Source organism: Trachinotus anak, unplaced genomic scaffold, assembly GCF_046630095.1.
Source record: "Trachinotus anak isolate AG129_WGS33_773 ecotype Australia unplaced genomic scaffold, CSIRO_AGI_Tana_v1 ptg000028l, whole genome shotgun sequence".
NCBI lineage: Eukaryota > Metazoa > Chordata > Actinopteri > Carangiformes > Carangidae > Trachinotus > Trachinotus anak.
Window position 1 is genome coordinate 16533072 of NW_027273879.1, and position 23536 is coordinate 16556607.

Here is a 23536-nt window from a genome sequence, read left to right on the forward strand (position 1 = left end):
TTTAGTTTGGCTCCTCATGGACCCTCGGGGCCTCTGTAATGTGGTGTACCTTTGGGTGGAATTTCAACCCAGAGGTTGTGGTTCTGAAAACTGCAAGATGGCGTGTAATCAATCCAGATAAGCAGAAAAACACGCAGAAAAAACAACAAAAGGATTTACATGTGTGTAAAATCTGTCAAAGCTGGTTTTCTAACAAGTATGATCAGCATCTAGGTATAGCCTCCGGTAATCTTTATGAGGTTTGCTTTGTTGTTGTGATAGATGTGCTCAGGCTTTGCTCTGGTTGAGATAAATAAGAGCTCAGAGGCATGTTGAAATGTGGCCTTTTCTCCTTCGAAATGGATATCATCAAATGGGAGGGAAGACAGTTTGCTGATGGAGCAGATATGCTCAGAGGGGGCTAGATGCTTTCCATACTGATGATCAGGATCAGAGAGGGATGCAATGCTCAAATGAGAAGTGTTTGATTGTTAGCTGATGGATCCTGAACTGAACTGAAGAAAAAGTAGAGTTGTTTCAGCACATAGGCTCCATCAGAGTGCTAACTGTTGGTGTAATTTGATAATGTTTCGAGGGATTAGCTCTCTTTAGAGAAAAGCAAACATCAAGGCAATAATTGTCGTACTTACTGCCTGTCATTTATAGGGAAACAGTATAAAACACAAACATAGAATGTGTTACAGAAAGCAGTGCAATAGAACTGATTATGGTTGCAATTAATAATTTTTCAAAATTGACTAATCTCTCACTGATTTTTGCAATTAATTAATCTATTGTTTGGTCTGTAAAATGTCAGAATAGAGAAAAGTGACAGTCATAACCCGGAGCTGAAGCTGAGGTCTTTGAATTGCTTGTTTTTGTTGTTGATTGATTCCATAAATGGTTAATCTGCCTGCCGGTTTATTTGCCTGTCAGATAAAGCACTGGCAGATAGTCTACAGTCGATATGTAAGAATAATTAAACACAGTGTATTCTTATAGTGATTGTATTACTGCTCAACATTACTCATTTCAGAATTAATTGATCAATCACAGTCAAATCCTTTGTCCTACGCAATAGCATACCGCTGAAGGTGAATGGCATTCATGACGGTAACTGTGGCGATTGATGGCTCCTCTACTGGTCCGTCCTTCCGTGCTTTCTACCAGGACCTTATCCCCTGGAGTCCCATGTGGGAAAGGCTCTTTTTTTATTGCACCTGGGAGATGCATTAAGGCCCAATGAACTTTGACCTTGGGCTTGATCACCCTGGCAACACGGGACATGAACAATCGTTACGCTTTAAGAGAGCTCGGCTGCAATCTCTTAAACTCTCATAAATGCTTGAATGTATTTCAAAGACTTTAGTTTTGTGGGGTCTTGTAAAGTCTGGAAGCTCTTTCACTGATGTATCTGTGATAAATGAGAATTGTTCGTTAATGAAAATACTTCAGCTGGGCTCTTATCAGTGAGTTTTGTTATAATGGCAAATTTACACACCTTTGTTTCATTAGAACCTTGTCATTAAGTCTTTCTTTTATTAGCCTTATATCAATAAAAAAACCCTTCTTTCATTAGCGGAACATCTCAAAGGCTTGCCTTCATTAGCACAAGGTTGTAAATGCTGGATGCAATTTCATTAGCAGCCTATCTTTAATGAGGAAACCCCCAGCATGTTTACATTGCTCTGATCCCCCATGATCGCTGGTAGGGATAATGCTGATTGGCTGTTAGTGGGGGGAAGGTTTGAGCTTGTCCCCCGGAAGATTGGATCATGAAATTATTAAAGCCAATGAGATCCTCGCTGCTCAGAAGTAAAGACTGAGATCAAACATTTCTGTAATCAAGGTCCTGCCACAGAATACCAGTTAAGACATAATGATGCAGTGTGACAGAGACAATTTAATGGTGAGACATGTACCAACCTTACCACTCATGACAGCATAACCAGAACCTGCACATACACGTTCCTGCTGCAGCCGCACTTTCATCATTTACTTCAAGGCCTGAAAAGTAAAGCCCTTCACTGAAAATGATTTATGATGCCAACAGGAAAAAGACACGTACTCAAATGCTAGTCTTTTCTTTCTAATATTTTTACAGCTGTCAAGTAACTGAATGTTTGATGAGCTCTTTTTTGAAATTGGATTTTTTTTTTTCTTTTCTTTTTTTAGAAATGTTGCAGTGTTGTCAAAAACTTAGCAGAAAATAAACATTTTCTAATTTATAGATACGTATTTACATTGAGAATAACAAAGGATAAAGTTTCTATTCCTGAGATGCTGAGGTCAGGTTCAGGTTCAAACTAATTTGTTCCATTTTCTAGCTCTGTCTTCAAGCTTTAGTTGAAACTCAAAGTGTTTGAAGCCCATACTTTAGCATTTCTGTGTCTCGTGGGAACATTATCCCAGTGGATGGCTTGCAGGGTTGGGCTTTTTTGGGGAGGTGCTGCTGTCTGCTTAGTTTACTCCTGAGTTTGGAAAAGTCCAACTTGACTGGGAGCCTTTGCTCATATGTTAATGTCTTAATGTGTAGTGACATTGCTCAGAGCTCTATACCATGTGTTCCATTATTTGCCCTTTGACCCCTTTGTACAACCAGGAATGTGCCATGTTCCTGGAGCATTGATTCATTTGGCAACGATGGGGAAAATGTGGCAGACTATAGTAGATGGAGCAGGACTTTTATGAATCAAAGTTTCTCCCACATCATCCATGAGTACTGACGTTATGAGCACTGAGATACTAAAGTAGGAGGAATAGGAATAAAGAAGAAATAAAAGAAGACAGAGGAGCACTACTTTGGTAGAAAATAGTTCACAGTAAAATGAAGCAAATCCTTTTGCATTGTAAATAATTTGTGTTTTCAGTATAACAAACAACTCAGATGATAAAAGATGGAATGGTTAATTGATTTTGATGTCCATTTGTTGGCTCATTTTCTCTCAAAATTTGGAAATGTAAATCAGATGGGCTATTTAATTTTTCTTTTTATTGTAGTTTACAGTTGAATAAGTATGATACTATACAGCAGTAATTTTATGAAATTTCTTGTACACATGTAGGTTAATGATAGGAATTATTTCTTTATTTTTGTGTCTATCTGTAATATAAGATGAAATGTGTGCCTACCTTCAGGATCTAGATTGTGTTAATTATTAGTATGCCTCACATCATTTGAAACAACTTGAGTTCTTGTGTTGGGGTGATGACATGATGACAGATATTTCCTAATTTTTTTTTAAATTGGTTTCAATTGTTAGATGCCACCAAAGATAAAAACATGCTTGAATGTATTTTGGGGTGAGGATAATCCCCTGAGATTGACAACAAATATACAGTTTATTCAGAATTTAATCTCACACACACACACACACACACACACACACACACACACACACACACACACACACATACACACATGCAGTCGTTACTCAAATCCAGTCAGTTTTTCAACCGTCATTATGTAAATTCACCAACATAGATTACCATTGCTTTTATTCATGCCCTTCCAGCACGCCTTTACTTTTCAAGATAACCTTAAAACTGTGTTTTAGAGTCACTGCTGTTTTTTTGAGTTGACATTTTCCAACATTTGATAACATCAGTGGCTTTATTGTGAGCAGAAGCAGTGAGATAAAGCGTATGAGAAGATACGTCTTTACTTCTGGTTTAATGAGACGGCCTTTTTCACTTAATTCATGACTTGTTTTGCCTTGTCAGTCCCTGCTTCATCCATAACACTAATCAACGCTTTGAAGAATGCATTGGGCATGAACACCCCCCCCCACCCAGCTTTCCTCACACATCCACATTGCTGCACATGCACATGCACATGGCACACACTGACACATGTGCACCCTCACAAGCAGAAAGTATCAGCATCCCAGACAGCTTATCATGGGGAACTAATTCAGTATCCCTTTGCCTGTTTTAAATGTCATTCTCTGAGCTCATCTGGAGTGACATGTTTTTCATGGTGGAAATAAAGGCGCTTTATTGAGCTCAGAACACAGTGACGGGGGGCTCCTCTGCCTGCTGCTCTTGATATTTGCTGGAAATCTAAAGGTCCTCATGAGGAATGAATAAGTTTGGATTTGCAAAGACCTGCCGATGCCAATGAGATCCGCATGAGCTACTCAGTCGATAAAGACAGAGTGAATCCTCCGCTGACTGAGAAATGCACACAAAGTGCACACAGTAGTTCCCACTTTGGCTGGAGGCTGCAGTGTCAATCATGAAATCAAATGCCACTCTGCCACTTTAAGTATGGTTGGGGTTAGTGTTACTGAATTTGACACATTTTTGCTATTTAATGATTAATAAATGGTCCATTTGATTCCAAATTCCTGATGTTTCTTTTCATTTTTTACATTGTCTGTGAATTTTGAAAATCAGGGTGCTGTAATTCAAGAAATATTTCCTCAAATTGCGGCTATTTTTGTCAGTCTAGGTTTATTTGTTGCTCTTCTTCACTGCTGGATGATGTCAGTAACGAGTGAGCACTGGTCCTGAGGGGGTATAGACCTACTCAGTTGCTTCATTGTGCTGGATAATGACTTCCCTATTGAAAATGACCTCTGTGACCCCAGAGACAGACAGTAAGACGGCCTCGTCCAGCCCCTCAAGGCACTTGGGCCTAATCTGGCATTTTGCACACACAAGAGCTGCTAACCTCGGTCCCGTGCCCGACTGCTTTCTGTCTTCCTCCAGGCCAACCTCAGCCAGTGTTCCACAGGTTCTGTCCGCTGTCTGGAGCCTTCACCCTGGGTATAGCCACACAGCTGACATGAACAGTGAGGTGGTGCGATGCCACCGGTGTGTAGGTTACTGGAGAGGTCCAGATGGCCACAGAGCTTTAAATGTGAGAGGTTGGCTGGGTCTGATGGTGGCACAATGCTGTAGGGGAAATATATTTTTTCCGCTTGTTCCCTCCTCCCCCCATGAACACCAAACAAAGAGCCTCTAAAGGCAATGTCTTCATTTTGGCATTTACTTTTTTCAGCAGGTGTCAGCCTTTGTCAAACCGGTGTTATGTGCTCAGAAGAGTCCTGTTTTTTTCTTTCTATTCTGTTTCTTCTTTACCTTTTTTTCTGTCTCTTATTTCTCTTCGTCTCTTTCATTGCAGGGTTCCTGAAGCCCCAGTGCTCGTTGGCTCCTCCCATGCAGCGAGGTCGCTCAGGCGAGGCTTGTTCCTGTTTCAGTGGCGTGTGTCCCCTCCATCAGCGTCGCCTATCCTCAGGTAACACTGCCTACGTGTACTGTTGCTCCTTAGGTACTTGTCTAAAATGAAGGAGAATGCATTTCTAGTCAGTGAACTACCAGGTAAGAAATGGATTTGGGGTTGTTGTGTATTCTTACCAAAACAGTCGGTGGATGCATTTGAGAATGGACCACCAGTTGCAGGTCAGAACCAGTGTTTTTATTATTTAAATTAGTCATGAGGACCCTGTTATTTTGAAAGTGTGCCCCATAACCTGATGAACCTAATGAGACTTTTCTGCTCATCCAAAATAGCATCTCTGCTTGTTTAATTTAATCTGTTTTCAAGACATCAAAGGAAGATCAAATTATATTTTTCAGAGACCAGCATGTAGTTATACAGTTTTGGTTTTATTAGGTGTAATTGAGATAATTATTATGTCTTCCTATAATATTTGCAATGTCTGTGTTTAACTAAGGTAATAATATTATTTTTGAAGAAAACCCTTTTCTAAACCTATAGAAATTCCTTCTTTAAGATCTTGAGTTTCTATGATGATTTATTTGAACTGGTTTCATCACACAATGTAAAGTATGGTCTGTTTCTGCTGCACAATGTACACATTACGCACACACCACCGCCTCCGGTCAGAGGTGTGTTCAGTCTGGATTGCATGATTAATGGTGTCTTCGCATGTGGAGCCCCAGTGATTGACAAGTTAACAGAGGTGCTCTGAGATCAGCCCTCTTCCTCCAAATACCTTTGCCCCCCCCCCCACACACACACACACACAAACACACACACACCCCCATCCCAACCCCAGTGGCTAATGAGTAAGGGGACCGACCTGTGCAGAACTTGTGGTTAATGCTGACACATTTATCACTCTATCCCCAAGGCTCGCTCCCTCTGCAGTGTCAGTGCTGTGAGCAGCTGAGCTGCCTGTCATGTGGGGAGAGCATGACTTGTATGGTGAGACAAACTCTCATAAACATATAAACAGCTCCAACAGAGCTGCTGCTTGAATTTGAAGTTAGAAACTTGATATTTTTTTGTCCTTGAGCTAATACTTCTCAGTACAAGAAGGAACAGAAGCGCATAGTCTTATCCTGTTATTTTGTGGTGGTTCTGAAAAGATCTCTACCATACAAATATAGAATATCTACCCAAGTCTATTTTTTTCTGCCAGTTATTGCTGGACAAAATCAGCAATTCCTCATAGAAACTGAGTGATCTGCCTCTTTGTCTTGTTTTGAATTAGCTCATAGTGCATATCCTTCAGACTCCTTCCTGGTTTGCTTGATTTAATTCATTTCTACTCTACTTGAAGAGCTCTTAGCTGCATTAGTGGAATTTGCTCTGTGAAGTGGTTCAGTGGATTTAAAATGTATAAGTAAATGTTCTTAAGTGTTCTGCAATATCGGTCTTCCCAACCCTTCTGTCTGTTTCCCAAAAAAGGACAAATAAGGGAAAACACTTTATGTTTCAATGTTGAATAAAATGCATGAAAATACTTATTTTTCCTGCAAAGATGTGCTGTTCCTCTTTAGGACTGCAAGGACACAGCCAAAAATTTCCATCATGCCATTATATCTGACAACGATACAGTCCATCTTACTAATGATTGCCACTGATTACACTGATCAAATCCATTAATGCACACATTTCCTGGCTTCTTGTTGTTTTTATTATAGTCATAGTTTCGCCCTGAAGTTTCTTCCTTAATAATCTTGAAATCGACCATTCTTTAAACAACAATGTGAATGAATAGTATCGTGGTATATCGCACCTGGTGTTTGATACTCATACGGTGTATGCAGTTTTTTTTTATAGACCATCTTGTAACTGTGAAGTGATGTGAAGTTCATAGCAGGACACTGAGATTGAACCAGCAGCAGGGACATAATTCCCATCTGCCTTAGCAGATGTATATTTGTCTAATACTTGTTGGGAAAATTTTTTTTTCTCATTGTATTTTTAGTTCCCTTAAAAGCAAATAGAAGTGTAAATCCAAATATCTTTCTCTTAGGATCAAGGATTTTTGTTCTTGTCTCGGTGGAGATGAGATGAGAACCCACTACTCTCTCCTTCACAGGCAAATACTTTTTCATGGACAAGTTTGAGCATGATCGGTGAGGTGCACAGTTTTTCCACCAACCTCACCCCCATCTTTGTGTATTTTACAGAGCTATCTTGATTGATTGCAACATTTTTTTTTACTGTTACAGCCTGCAGTAAGGGTGTACGTGTTTCCTTAACAATTAGGAGCATCTGGATTAGAAGTGTAGTCTTTCTGAGGTAAAAAGAAGGGAAACAAAGAATGAAAACAAAGGTTTTCCTTCTTTATGTTGTGGCTATGAGTCACACCAGATTATTTTGTCTACCTCAAACTCAGGGGCAAATGGAGAGGAGGAGTGAAAGTGTTGAAAAGTTGGACTTTACTATCTTTTTTTGTTGCTTCTTCACTACAGGAGCTGTTAAACAAATTCACTAGTGCTTCCTGAGTAGCCGAGAGCAGAGTGCACTAAAGTAGCTGTTAGCAGCCGAGGGTGGACAGCCTGGAGTCTAAAATTTATAGACCCTGTAATAATCATGGGTCTAATTATGGAACGTGTTACTATAAATCCACCAGTGTCCCCAGATTGTGTGATTGTCCTCCAATCTCGACGTTCCAGCTGCCCGGCTACGGCCACAATGACAAGCTGCTGTGGGAGGCGCGAGGCGTGTAGCGGTGACCAAGCAAGAGGTTTCTGGGAAAGCTTGTGAGCCTCGCCCGGGGAGCTGTATTCAGCAGCGATCTGCTGAACTCCAGGCTGCACACTGATGTGGCCAGGCTCCGGTTTCAGTGGTTTTACATTGTTTGGGCTTTTCAAAAACAAACTCTTACTGGAAAGGGACCGTGAGAAACGTAGTGTTCGGGACCTTGTTTTTCCGCAGGATTATTTCAAAAAAGCAATCATTTAGTGTTTTTTATTAGAAAAAGGAGTCGTGATGGGAAAAACGTTTTTTTTTTTCTTCTTTTTTTGGAATTGTGGTGTATGAGGTGAGAGAGAGGGAAAGCGTAAAAGAGAGACGGCATTGAAAACAGGGCTTTTTGAAAAGGCCCTCACAATGCAGGCCTTGTGCTGTGATTTGGTCTGTCCTCACCGAGCTGAGCAGAGGAATGGAAAAGATTATCCGCAGGAATGTCTGGGGTGCCCTCAAACGGAGCGGGCCGCGTGACTGGCCAATGGGAGCGAGGCCTGCAGAGCGGCGGGCTAATTTTTTCCTGATGAACTCAGCCGCCTGCTCCACAATGCAGTCTGATTGCCAGGGCTGAACTCACATATGGTCCGTGTTTGGAGGGTCCAAATGACAGGACCAATTCTGCCTGGAGAGAAAAGAGGGTGGGGGTGTTGGACATAGATGATTACTCCTAGCTCCCCCACTTTTTTATTTCGTTAGCTCTGGATGTGGCTAACTGGTGCGCCGGTAACCTACCAATGCGATTTGACTGTCCCGTCTTCAGTTCCTCTCTACCTGCTGAGATTTACACACCAGGTGTATTGTTTGGTTTTGTTTCATCGCTCTTTATTAGTATTGTTATGTTTAAATGAGTAGCAATTATGCTCAAAGCCAAGCCACATTAGTGTTCACGGCAGTCCCACTTCATTACAGTGCCTCAGAATTATCTCACTGCCTCACAAATCCTGCCAATTAATTTGGAACCCATTTACTATTCAGAGGACTTGGAAAGATGCTCCATTGCCCCTCCACCTACAACCAGGCCAGAGTAAACGACAGGGATATGCAAGTGACAGAGCTCCAGCTCTGTGCGAGGAATGTGTGTGTATGTGCTCATTGTTTTTCTACGTAGTGCTCTTTTGCATCAGCATGGCAGTAAAAAGCCATGTGGTGGGGCTCTGGAGAGAAGCAGCATGTGTTTGTAGACCTTGTGGTCACACAGCAGGGTCTGAGACTAGAGGTTGGGGTGTGTGTGAGGGGGGCAGGCAAAGGAGGCTAAGGAGAGGGGTTGCGGAGGTTTTGGCGAGTTAAAGTGGCTCCTGGCTCCTCATATTTCCCATCGCGGGGTCCTGCAGAGGTGAGGAGGGTCACAGAGAGGGAGCTCGTTAGCCTCGGCGTGCTCCATACTCCCCGCGCTCCCCGTGCTCTAATTGGCTGGCCGGAGTCAGTGCTGTCCCTGGCTGCTTCCTGCTAGGTCAGAAACCAGAGGGGCCATTGCATGCCAGGTTGCAGATTATGGGCCCTGGCCCTCGTTCATCAGCACACGCACACACACACACACACACACACACATACACACACACACACACACACACACACACACACACACAGATACACACACCACACTTTGTTTTTAATACACAAACTCTAGCTATCACAACTCATCTCATCTCACTGTTACTATCTGTGTTCTTTTTTAATTGAAAGTGGTTTACTTAAGGCCAGAGGACTGGGGTTTGTCAAAACTGGGATAAGAGCTGCCAAAATATTCAGTTAATTGGCTTTGAATTTTAAATATATATTAAACATATCAGATACTGTGAGATGCATTGGCTGCGGCTCCCAAGAACCACAACACCTTCTTGTGCTGTCCGTAAGAATGAGTTTCAAGTCCCTGACATTTGGAAAAGGCTTGGAAACAGAAATATTCTAGTGAATAGTCTAATGAAATTATATTATAAGGGGGAGATTTTAATCCCTGTTCTGGCCCCATATAAATAAACAAGGGAACAGTGATAGGAGTAATTCAACCTGATTTGTATCTCTTCTTATTCTGTTAAATCACAGAATAGAGAGGCTCATTGTTGAAAAATTTGCCATTGACATGAATACAGCTTTGCTGGAGTGTTTTCACAGAACTTCACATCTGTTGTCTCTTGACGTCAGACAGGAGGTGATGATGAAAAAAAAAATTGGCGAGACATATTCTCACAAATGGAAACTTCACAAATTTTAAACTTTAAATAAACTTTTGAGTTTACATTTTGGAGCAATATATTTTATTTTTAGTTAATTTATTGCAGAATCAGTGAGCTACTACAACAACAGAAGCTTTATAAGGTCAAAATTAAACCTGCATTAATAGATTTTTTGGTCACTTGTGGGCAGTGCAAAAAGCTGTAAACACAGAATTTGACATTAACACATTGTAAAGTTGATATGACGAATGTGTTGACAAATGCAGCAGACGCAGACCAACCTTAGCATTCATAGGGAGTCGTGTTTCTGGCCTCATCACAAAGTCCAATATTCACTCTTTTCTTTTCTTTAATATCTACCGATGTCTGAGGGAAATATCTGGCTCTTTAGCTGCCAGATGTTCTGCTATGTGCACCAGCTAGCCGCTAACGCTGACTGTCTACAGTTTGATGGGAAGGTAGTGTATAAATGGTTTATTTATTTTTCTGAAAACAGCTGCGGCTGGTGACAAAGGTCTTGAGAGTGGAGAGAGTGAACCAAACAATAACACTGTGGCCAGTGAGCTTAACGATGCTAAAATGCAACGTGGAGCTGAGGGGAATTGCTCACCCTGCTGATTAGTCTATGTGGGTACAGCTTTCACATTACACGTAATCAGTTGGTCATTTAAGAAATAAATAGAATGTTTGGAGCTGCTTTAAGAAGGAAGCTTTTATGGACTTTATATTTATATCTTGATTTGTCTAATAATGAGTTTTCAGTGTGTCCACATATATTTGTTATTATACTCTTTTTGTGTCCTTTCATATTGCTCCCTACTAACCACTCTGCTAGCCCTTTTATCTAAAGAGGATTGACTGAATACCCATAATACCTGTCCATTATGTCTGTCAATGGGATTCCCCCAAGTGACATGGCCCCTGGTGGCCAGCTGCCACCATGGCAGCAACCAGGATGCATCTGCTGCAGAGGTGGAGGTCTCTGTGCTGCACAGAGAAATGTCAGCCATCCACGGCGTGTCACTAGAAATCAGAGCGACTAAGCCTTTGATAACTCTCTGAGCCTGTAATCTCCCAGCAGCACCATCAGAGTGAAATACTATCTCATTGTTACAGCTCAAACCCAGCGGAGAGTGAGGTGAGGAGGCAGCCCGGGACACAGGGGACAGGCAGGAAGTGGTCGTCCCCCCACTCTCATGCAGTCATTGTCATCTCCACAGTGTAATTAATGGTGGTGGAGTTGTGGGCTGAGAGTTGAACTTGAATTTTTAACTAAGCTCAAATTCTCAAAGGCTGTCATTATGAATTTAAATTTGGATCATGGTACCACAAAAGAAACAACATTTAAATTTGAATTATCAGGAGTACAGCATAATTTAATGGCTAATAAATCTTTTGAGCAGAATACAGATTTACCCATTGTTCCTTGTCCTTTTAAAATAAGACAGGAGCCTTTGTATTATTTTCAAACAATAAAACAGTTTTATTTTAAATGCATTTCCTGTTGCTTTAGTTATATTTAGCTGGCAGATAATATATTCTCTTCCAGGCAGTTTTACACAGATGAGGTGAAATTTCATTCTGCCAAAGACTCCAGCTCTCCTCGGAGTAGAACCTGACCCCATGAGTAGAGGTTTACAGTACAGGCTGTGCATCTGGAAAAAAAGAAAGAAAGAAAAAGAAACCCTGCATTTTTTATTAACATTAATTAAACATGAATAAGCAAGTTCTAATTCTTGCAGCCCCACTTTGCCTAACATAGAACAGTATGTTAATTACGTTGGGTTCCACTGAAATATATGGGCAAATTAACGAACGGCATGAATATGAATGAATATGTACATCTTAAGCCGGATATCTCAGTCCTGATTCTGTGGCCAGCTAATAGAATCATCACAATCAGAGGCTGCAGTGTCACTTCAGCTCTCCTGGCTGCCGCTGAAGCCTGATCCTGCCATGTTTATATCGGCGAGGCTGACTAAGTGTTGAGGGACACTTGCCTCCTTCTAACCACAGATAAACATGAAAGGATTGTGATATGAAAGAATTGCATTTGTGTTACATTTGCAGAAGAACAGTCAGGCTGGCTCATGACACACTGGACTCCACTGTGCAAACAAACATTGGGAAATGTGTTCTTCATGTGCTGAGAAACACACCACAGGCAGAGACAGATTATAAAAATACAATAGAGAAAAAAACTGCCATATGTGTTGCAATAGATGAACACAATTAAAAACAAGAGTGCAAAGTAAGATGTGATTTTGAGAAATGGCATCAAACAGGCTGCCTCTTTTGTTTTTCCTCCTTTCACTAAGATTATGGAGAATCCAAAAAGTTTGCATTGAACATCTGGATCAGCTAACAGCAGCAGGGCCAGCTATTTGGACAAGGCCGGACCAAAGGAAGAGGCCAATTTCTGTGATTTATTTATTAAGTCTTATTTTCTCTCGGAACCGTGCGTTTCCTGGTTGTTATGCTTTGCTTGCAACAGCCGAGGCTGCTTTGGTAACCATGAAGAACAACAACACAAGAATGCAGGAACATTTTTCTTGGCCATAGAAACTTATAGTGTCACTTTGCAGTTGGAACATTGGGTCACAATGATTAAATACGCTTAGTTTCTTTATATGTTATCTGCCTCTTGAGATCTGCCATAATGTTGCGTCAAAATTTCTACAATGTCCATCTCTGGCAGCCTCTTGTTTGTTCACTGGCCTGTGTGTTAAGTAGGTGGTGAGGGAGCTCAGGTGTCCTTTAAGAATGGACTGGGAGCTTGTTGCTGTCAGGGCAGTTCTGGCTCTTCCTCCTCTCACTGCAGTCAGTTGCCTCCATCCTCGTCGATGGGAATTTGAAGGGCAACGGCAACTACAGATCATCAGACTCTCTGCGTCCCCCCCTTGCACCCGCAGGAGGAGAGGCAGGGCAGAGAGACAGAGCCAGGCAGTCAGGAGTGTTGGGGGAGAGCGAGAGAGGGAGAGGGTGAGGAGTTGAAGGGGGGATGGGGGGCTCGACTGTCGGTATTTTGATGCTAAAGTGATTCGACACGCTTGGCATTATAGCCAGCCTGGCGATGGGGGGAGGGTGAGGCAGCGCAACCAAGCTCTTGATCCGAATGTCACCGAAGCCGATCTCATGAAGTGGAAGGTCAGAAACGTAGCACCTGCCGCCCCAGCTCTCACAGGCTCCGCCCTTGTGCTTCCGCAAAGGGCAAACCAGGAACCGAGGGGTGTAGGGTGGAGGTCAGCGAGGTCTGCAGAAGATATGTGTGTGTATGTGTGTGTGTGTGAGAGTATGGCGGGGGAGAGGCAGGGCGGCAGAGCCCTGACCTCCCAATGTCACATGTCTTTGCTGCACAGCAACAAGCCCACCCGAGTGCGCTAATGCAGGCCAGTACATGCTGGGATGTGAGAGGTGGAAGTGGGGGAGAAGCTTTAGCAACTCCCACGTGCTTTTTCCTCAGAGAGCCGCTTCTTGAGGTGCATGAAGAAGGAGTAGGGGGAGAGATGGTAGTGCAGCAGCTAATGGAAATATCTTGTTGGGACTTGGTGTTGGTCTGAGCGGCTGGCGGCCCTTCAGGAGCAGACGTGGCTCCTGTAGTGACACTAAAGCTTTAGCCCCTGTTTTACCAAACAAATGACAATGATTGAGAAACAGGTCTCAAAGTCTAAAAAGTGAAGACCATAGTGGTTACCTTGGATTGGAGCAAAGGAATAGTGTTTTATTATTAAAGCCAGTTTATTACAACTTGGCTCATTATTTCTAGCAGGTATGATCACATCATACTAATAAAAGTAACTGCTGAGATCACCTCCAGAGAGCAGGAAGATGATCGTGGTAACTGGTTGTTAACAAGGCAACAGGTTAGCCAGATTACCTAAACCACTTTATCTGGTAAAATTTGATGTGAGCACACCCAAAATGATAAAAACTGTGTGCCCACATTTACAGCAAGTACTGTAAACTGTTTTCTTTCCAAATACAATTGGCTAACCTAGGGGTTTGTTAAAAAATCTGACTGCTCAACAAGTGACTTGGTGACTACAATGTTATGATTACTAATATAAATGATGGCAAAATGTATGAAAATAGGGGGAATTATCCTTTAATCCAGCTGCGCTCTTGCCCACCCTCCGTGTGCTCCGGGCACAGGGACACTGGGGCATTGGTGGGGGAGCTGTTGCAGAAAGTTGACCTTTAGTGTATGCCCATGCAGGCGGCTCAGTCAATGGGACTGTGTGATGAAGTAGAGCCTGTGTGAAAGAGCGCACCAAACGCCACAGGGGCATCATGTCCACAAGCCCATTACAGTCACTGACATTGAGCTAATTGACTAACGTGGTTGTGCGGTGGTGGTGGCATGACTTTGAAATGAGGATGGGGAAAGGGAGAGAAATATCCAGAGTGTGGTGGGGACGGGGAGAGATTGCCGAGGAGTGGGGCGACGGGGGGGACAAAGTCAAAACTCAATGGCTCAGCATTGACATATCTCTGGTTGTTATTTATCACTTTGCTTTGGCTGTGTGGTTCAGTTAGCCAGACCTTTATGAATCATACTGATAAGATTTCCTGGTTCACAAAGTTTTAAGGTGACCAGAAGGGCAGCGTGATGTGAAATACAAAAAATATGAAAACAACTACTTGAGCTATAAAATGCCTAAAAGAGCAGGAGCAAGTACTTAGCTATTTATTTTATTTATTTATTTTTTATTTAAACTATTGGAAGACATCAGCTTAAGCAGAAATGTTCCACTATTTTCTGACATTTCATACAGTAAATGTCATGGGTGTGTTGTCCTCGCTGACACGCTCACCTGCCTTTCTTGCTTCCCTCCCTGAGGCTGCAAGAGGCTTGCCCAGGAAGGAGTTAATCATTTACGTGACAGTTTTGCACTAAATATTATGAAACCGTCTAGAGGACCTGGAACATTTAGTCCCTATCTGTTAATGCTCGTCAAGTAAAGATCTCCTCTCACAGGGAGACAACAGTATCAGGACAAGAGCTTAATGCCGGAAAGAAAAGCTGCCACAGGCCTAATGCCTTTGCATTTGCTTTTTGCAGGAGCAATCTGGGTATAGTTATGTTTGTGTGTGTGTGTGTGTGTGTGTGTGTGTGTGTGTGTGTGTGTGTATAGGTGTGCATGTGCAATGTGCATGCATGCATATACTTGTTTATGTATAGTTACTGTATTTACAAGGTTGTGTGCTCTTAATCCATCTGCCAGCTGTGCTTGACAGCGTTGTAGATTTAGCATCTACCACCAGGCGAGGAAGAGCTGAATCACAACAGTCATACACAGTCTTTCACCCCCCCTGAAAATTGGTTTCTGTGCTGTGATTTGCTTTTAACCTTCCTATGTAAAGAGTTTATCGGGGTGTGATTTTATAGGACATTTATGTCAAAAGCAAAACGAGCGTCAGCAGCTGCCTGTAACCCAAGCTGATAATGAGCATGTTTTTGTGTTTATTTAACAGCCTCCCTGCCATCTGTTCCATGTATTGTGATACACAGGCAGGGCACGTGTGTATGAGCCTGTTGATTACACAACAGCCGGGCTAGTTTTGTGGCGGCAACGACTCACCCGACACCAGCACGCCCGCCAGTTCCATTATTCAGACTTTGCTCAGTGGCATGGCGCTCGAAACGAAACGAGACAAGCATACAGACAGTATCAAGTGTCAGATACACATGTATAAACAGAGAGGGATGCTCCATACACTCATATTTGTTGTTGATGTGCACACAGATGCACATCAGCACAGCGCTTACAGAGACATGATTAACGCAGGAACTGAAGCACATGTATAGGAGAGTGACATGATTATGCGTAATACAACAAGAGATGGCTGTGTTTTCCTGCCCTCCGTCTGTCACCCAAAGGTCACACAGCTTAGAAAGAACATTTAGAGCTTATGGAAAAACAAACAAGTCTATTATCACTGATGGCACCTAGGTTTTATGTGATAATTAAGCATTTATTGATTTTACCTCACTCTACTTGTCCCCATAACTATTATTTGTGAACCCAACACATTTAGTGGGTGGGAGTGCAAAAATTAATGCCCAGGCACAGCAGCACTGTAGGTTACATAATGATCGTAACCTGAAAAGTACCCTATTCTCTTAGCAGCATGCCACAAATAGCATTTACAGCACAGCTTTACAGCTTTCTGTTATCTGACTGTATGAGTTATCACTAAGATGTGGATACTATCTAAAGAAGATAGATGAGAAGCTGACTTTGGCCCGATTTAATGGCTGAGAAAATGTCTGATTGATCCTTTATCTCTCAGACTGTTACCTAATGTGTAACCACATAGTGGCGAGTGGTGTTTGTGGGTCAGCAGAATTCAAAACAGAGATCTAGATTTTCATAAAACCTTACACAACCTCTGGATATGCCCTTCTCTTTTTTATGATGGTTGTGTTCTAAATAAGGTATCTTATATCTGTGCTATCTCTGTAAATGCTAATTTCAACATTATATAGCAGTTCGAGAAAGATATACCTTGCCTCATCTATAAAATGAATAATTATCAAGTTGTTAAGAGAAAATGTGATGAACAATGAAAAGTTTTAGTAATAAAACAAGATAAATGTGAGGGAATTCACGCACAGAGGTCCACAGATCCATGCAGGGCTTAAAGGAATACTCCAGCTATTTAGTATCACACCAACATAAAGCTGGAGGAACAACAATCAACAGATTAAAAAAGAAAAAAGAAAAAATCAAAGCAGCAGAACCTGAGATATCCTGACTTTTAGCCCCTCTCTTTCTGATTGTCTTGGACATCTTTCATTTTCATGGTTTGATTGGCATGGGAGGGGGATCTGGGGTGAATGTTAAAATCTGGTCAAGTGGTCAGCGGGGGCCCCACAAGAGTGATGGGATCATCCTTAACTGTTCCCATAGTGACTCCTGTGGTGGTTTTTATCCACATTCATGTGACTGGAACACTTTGTATTCTGACAGAGTTATGTTGGTATCAACTTGAAATCCAAAAGCCCTTTTGGACATTAACCTTGGTAGATTGATTTATGGTGTTGATTTACAGAGTGATGTCCAAAATGATGACAGGTTGATGAGCTGGATACTGGGCCCCAGTGACCACCTCCCAGTTTAATCCCTCCCATGTCAATCAGCCTGTGACATGCTGTTTAAAATGACAAAAAAACAAATGTAATTCTGCTTGTGCTGCGGCCGATGATGGGCTGTCTAGATTTGTGCTCTCTGGCGAATCAGTTGAGGTCCCCCAGTCCCCTCAAGAAAGAAAGTCAATTACATCAGAACAGTATTAGACATTTCTCAGAACAATAACATGGCTGTCATATCTGAAACATACTCCCATCAAATATCCAAAGTTTGACAGGTGCTGTGACGGACACATCAGGGGTAACATATCAGGACAAGCAGAACCACATGACGTCTACATGACAGCCCTCAAAGCTCTATTACAGAGTGATCAATATGACCTGAGAGCAGGCCCGTAAAACATTTCAGTGCAACAATTAATGTACAGAATGTGAAATGGATTTCAGGTCTGGATGACATTAACAGCAGCAGGAGAGTTTTCACAGACTCTGCCATATCAAATATTGAGAGATTCCAGGGAAAATTCACATTCACAAGAGCATGCGGGGAGTCAGAGCAACGTCCAGATTACTGGCAGAACAGATCACTGAATAAACAACCAAAACCAAGTTCCAGCATGGGCAGGAGAGTTGTTACAAGTTAGCACACAAGATTCAGTTCTCGGGGCTGCTTCTGGTGCATCAGGAGAGGAGGCTTTCCTTTATTTCTTCAAAGCCGCAATAAATGTGGAGCAGTGGCTTCAGGAGGAAGAAAGGGTCTACATGAAAGTGACTGTAAACAACATCTATCATATTTTCTCTTCACCAGAGGCATACGCTGACACTAATAAATCCTTCAGGATGTTTTATCTGCTTCTTTATACTGCACATCAAACTGCACTTAGATTCTGAGTGATGCAAACAGCTTCCTTCCTTTCAGCTCTGTCAGAGGAGGAGAAACGTGTGGGTGACTTTTGTTGAGTCTCACTGATTAATTTGAATGCCGGTTTGTTATCCAAGGGTTGTTGTGTGTGTGTGTCTTACTAAAAGTGTTTGAGTGTTTTATCTCATGATTTACATGCACTTACAGTTTAGGATCTTGAGGATAGTGGAGTTACACCTGAATTTTGGGGTATTATTTTCTTCTCCCTCTTCTGTCTCTCTTCCTCTTGTGTGTCAAATGTTGTTCAGTTTCACATCTGCTGCTGCTTCCATCATTTAGTCTTGGTGGACGTAGGTTTGTTATGTAATCCAGAATTAAATCTGTACCTGTGTACAGGATAGGACAGTGCAAGTTTGTAGTTCCTGTGCGTGTTTACTTCCATGTTCTATATTACAGGTCCCTTAGCGCAACAATCCAGGAAGACAAAGGGCCCTGCCTTCCTGTTTGTGTGCTGATAGGAAGCTGAAGGGAAGGCATGCTTGAGAAATGAGGGAAAATTAGAATCACACTCAATCAGCATGAATTTACAAACCTCCATTCATACATGACAAGAAACAAATTTATCTGAAATGCTCAAAGACAGTGTTTTATTTATCTTCTTTCATGGAGCATATCATAATGTTTCCATATCTCCAAGTGTCATTTCTATGGAGTCTGCGTAATGTGACAGAGTGTTTGATATTCCTTTCCCGGTTTCCCTCATTAAACTGTGAATCGCAGAGCAATTTCTCAGTGTAACTAAGAGGCTGGACTGCTGCTAATGATGCATCAGAGGATCAACCAGACCACTTGCCTCGCTCTCTGTCTCCAGTTATATTTCCATGAAAATGTTGCCTCAGCTGGAAGCGCATTTCTGAAATTTCAGCAAAATAAAATGTGAACCAGTGTGTTTCCATAAACTATCTCTATGTAAATATATTCAAGAGGACATGACAAGAATATAGGACCAGTTGTTCTGATGGCTGCTGCCTATCTAAGATGGTATTCTTATTTTTTAAATATTTTTTAATAATGGGTGGATAGAAAGAGACTTTACATCTCAATTAGCCTCCCTATCCTCCTCCTTATTCCACCTCAATCCTACCTTTCTCCCTGTCTTTGTTTTCTTCTCCCTCTTCTGTCTCTCTTCCTCTTTTTCTCCATGCGATTACTTCTGAATCATGCTAAAGCAGATTTACTTCCCGGCCAACTAAGCCAATAAATTCGCTGATTGATCCTCCTGCCTGTCTTGTTTACACAGTGTATGCTCGCCTGCGCCCAAAAAGACCGCTGACCTTTCACACGCAGGGCAGCTCACCCTCTTTATCTCGCATCACTGTGCAGCTGACGAGTCAATCGCAGCCGATCATCTGGGAAGGTTTCACTGTCACAGGCGGAGAAAAACACTGAGGCCTGTGTGAGTGTGTGTGGGGATGATGAGCGAAAAGGGATGTTTTCCTCCAATGTTCTTGCCCATATAGTTTCATCGCCCCTGACAGGGAGGAGGGGGGGGGGGGTTATTTATTGAGGGAGAGGCACCAGTGTGCAGCCACTGTTTCATCCATTAACTGCTTTGGTGATCTTGTGACCTGCCGTTTCCCCACGGTCATCTCTGGAGTTCAGAGTTTGTCTCTGAAGCTGCACTTCAGCATCACAGAGTGAAGGTGTAAATTGGCCCTCTGTTGGTGGGACACTGGACATGCATGTTCTGGACGATGCCTTCTGCAGTGCCATGCTTTGCTTTGTGCATCTAATTTGATACTCTCAATATTAAAAGCTCATTTGTTGCTTTTCTCTGTTATTGGGCTCTGGATTACACTTACTCTAGTCTAACCCGTTAATCAAAGAAAATCATTATTAGTTGTAGGTGATAGTTGGAAGTTTATTTTTTACTTGAACTCTATTTTCTCCCTACTTTCACACATAGGTGGTTGTGTATTGGGCTATGAGAGCTGCCAAACATTTGTGAGCGCTCAGCAGTAGCATGGCAGAACTGATGGAGAACTGCAGCTGCTGCTAACGTGCTGCTTTCACTGCAGGGCCAGTATAGAAAAAGAGTTCAGAGTTAATCTGCTTCATCAAGTGATGCCTTCTTAACTACGCCTTATCAACCCTCTGAACATGATAGGCTAAGCATGGCAATTGATAAGATTTTATTATACCATTGCCATTATTGATTCTGTTTATTGGTCAATTCCCTTAACGATGCTTAGTAAAATAGTAGAGAAGCCTGTAATCCCCACTAAATTACAAGTGTGTGGCCAAAATTTACTTAGTTTATAAATAGTGAAATAATGTAAGATTTACTTTAGTTGGAACTGAGTGATTTCATCTATCTGGAGCAGACCTGGGCAGCCCAGGTAGAGCCTATCTATGGGAAACTCTGATTTAGGTTTTCTTTGTCGAAGAAAAAAATCTGCCTGTGTGATGCTAATGTAATTATAACATAGGATGTTTACCTATAGTAATGTACATGCTGCTCAGTTGAAAGCTGTGGCACTTTTATGTAAGGTATCAAATACATGTAATTCCTGGAATTTAAATCCGTGTTGCACAGAAAGATTTTAAGCATATTGACGGTGTTCCCATCCTCACTGGAAATGACAATTTTCCAGACATTGGACTGTTGGAAATGAAGCCACACTTTGGACTGTTTCTGCCTCTCCATCACGGCTACCTCTTGTTGCGAGTTCCCAATGCACAGCTGTAGTTCTGGATTCCCATCCTTACATTTGACCTGGTGGCTGCTGGCAGCCTCTTCCATTCACCTGCTAGAGCTAATCTTCGCACTTCATTACATCCTTTTGTACTTGACTTATTGTAACAACTTTTGAGTTTTGTCGGCTGCTTTACTTTCAAGTAGTAGGGTTATGAAAAGAGCTGACCTCCTGCCCATGGCCTGTCCATTAGTGTACTTGATCAAGTATTTTTCCTTTTCTACCATCCTCCATCTTCCTCTTCTTTATTTTCCTCCCAGCACTATCCCTGAGGTATGGGGGAAGTGGAAAGAGGAAAAAAAAGAGAAAGCTGAGATATTCTACTGGGGATTGTGGGAACCCACTGATAAAGGCTTGCATCTTAATCCATCCTAAGGCCTGTCTTACGGTGTACTATGAGCTTTTATGTGATCATTAAGAGTGTGTGCTTGTATGCACATCCACATGCACACAAGTGTGTGTATGTGGCTTTGCGTATTTGATATGTTAATGTTTTTATTTTTGTGCAATCACTGATACGGCAGTTCAATCCTTTGAATCTTGCATTTCAAGGCTCTTAGAGATCTTCAAATATCTTCAGTAGAAGCAGGACACACCTCTTCTCTTTGACAACAAGGCAATGCTACTACACACTTAGTGCATAACAACTTGTTTTATGGCTCATAAGTGTATTAAAAGCACTAATTAATGTACCACAATTTTCTCTGTAATGCAATACACTAGGTAAGGATCTCTCTCTCTCTCTCTCTCTCTCTCTCTCTCTCTCTCTCTCTCTCTCTCTCTCTCTCTCTCTCTCTCTCTCTCTCTCTCTCTGAGCATATGCCTTCAGCTCCCTCGCTCCTCCTTGAGTGTTAGTAGAATTTGGCTTATGTGCACCGGGGGAGGAGAGGAGGGAGGCGCTCATCTTGTTTCAGTGCTTTATGAGTCTGACGTGTATGTCTGTAATTGCGGTTATGGGTGATTAAACTCCCGATGCCCCTCAGGATCCACAGCCAGCTATCAGTCAGCGTCAGGCCGAACCACGCAGCACTGCTTTCAGGGCTCAGATTGGTTCATCTGAGTCTCTGTCCCTTAGATGATGCTGCTGCATGTCACTCTGTAGCATATTCCACACTGGAGATGTAACTATGTTTACATTAAAAATAGCAATTAAATAGTAATTGATTAATATGTAAATATTTAGTTTTTTATGTCTGGAAAACTGTTAAAAACTATACTACTGTTGAAATGGTGCACTGATGTTTATGTCATTTTTTAATGAAAAAAAAAAAACAACCATTTATTGGGTCCAGCTTCTTAAAAGTAATGTTGCTGTTTTCTCTGTTGCAAAATGAGTGTCTTTGGGTATTGTAGTTTTTCTCAAGTAGTATGAAGATGTAACCTTTGCATCTGAGAGCTTGAAATGTTATACTTTTTGATGTTATAATTATTAAATAACAATCCATAAAAAAAAAAAATTTTGATGATAGTTTCAGATTGCGTTTCTGTGAATTGACTAATTTCAGGATTAATGTGCTGCATCTTCTGTGTCTATATGTTCCAGATACTTCGTTATAGTAAGCAAACAAGAGGCAAATCATGTCTATTTTAGTCTAAATCTGTATATCATGTGTGGGTGGATGAAGTAGGTATTGGAATGAAGAATCAGTTGATCATTTCATGGTATGTATATGTTTATGCATTCATGCCTGTGCGCAATGTGCTTTCATGCATGGCGTCGTATCTGTATGGTGTGTTTGCATGTGTGTTTCAATTCTATTTATGGCTAAAAAAAAAACAAGGCCTTGAGGCCTGCTGCTTCCTGGTCTAATTGGCATGTTAATCATGTCTCTGTGGGTGGGATATCAGTGTGTGTGTGTGTTTGTGAAAGATTCATGACTTATCTCAAGAGGCAACGTATGACCGCGGGAGTCCTGTCCTCCTCACCGTCCTGTTCTGACACTCCCGTGGCGAGAGGACAGAGTTTCTCTCAGCTGAAGAGAGATAGGCAGCCAGGCATCTGAGCCTCGGCCTATCACATATATTTGAGTCCAAATAAAACACTGCAGCATGTGTGTGGTAATGAGGAACTGTGTCTTTGTGTGTGAGTTATCTGTCAGTGGCCTCTCCCATTAGTTTGCTAACTTGGCTGAGACTTTCTCTTCTGTTGATGTTTGGATATTTTCTCTTGCCCGCCCCCTCCCCCTCTCCCCACACAATACCCTTGGAGGCAGCAAGGAAAAGAAGAGGAATCCCACACCCTCTTTACCCTAAGGACCACTGTTAGTCATGGCTGAATGACCTCATAGACGAGGATGCAGGGTCATGAGGGCAGGAAAAATAACTTGTCAAAGCACAGAAAGACAGGAATATCAAGAAAACATGAGTGAAGATTAGAAGAGTACAGAAGAAAAAAGTGAGAGTTGACTGAAGAAGTACCTCTGTTGCACCACATATGAAGCTTTTGCTTAGACTGACAGAGGCTGAGTGTCTGGGTCAACCCAGGTCAGCCTTGCTCCATAGTGTAAAGGGAGCTGGGAGGCTGGAGGATGACAGAAGCTAGGGATTAATGTGTGACAGACCACGTGGACCTCAAACAACATGAATATACTGAACTCATTCACACTGCCACGCTTCTTTATGTACTTTTAAAAACACAAAGTTATTTGTCGACAGTACAGAAAGCTCCTCATTTTTTCATCTGCCTTGTTTCTTACTTAAGCCACAAACTAACTTCTAGAA

General features: G+C 42.0%; 1 protein-coding gene across 4 annotated transcripts in view; it reads left to right on the top strand.

The window, feature by feature from the left end:
• Positions 1-23536, top strand: part of rxraa (retinoid X receptor, alpha a) — a 104940-nt gene that overhangs the window by 23262 nt on the left and 58142 nt on the right. For all 4 annotated transcript variants that reach the window (XM_071466788.1, XM_071466791.1, XM_071466787.1 and 1 more), the window contains exon 2: positions 5108-5221. In XM_071466788.1, coding sequence (XP_071322889.1) covers positions 5108-5221 — 114 coding nt within the window. The remainder of the gene's footprint in view (positions 1-5107; positions 5222-23536) is intronic.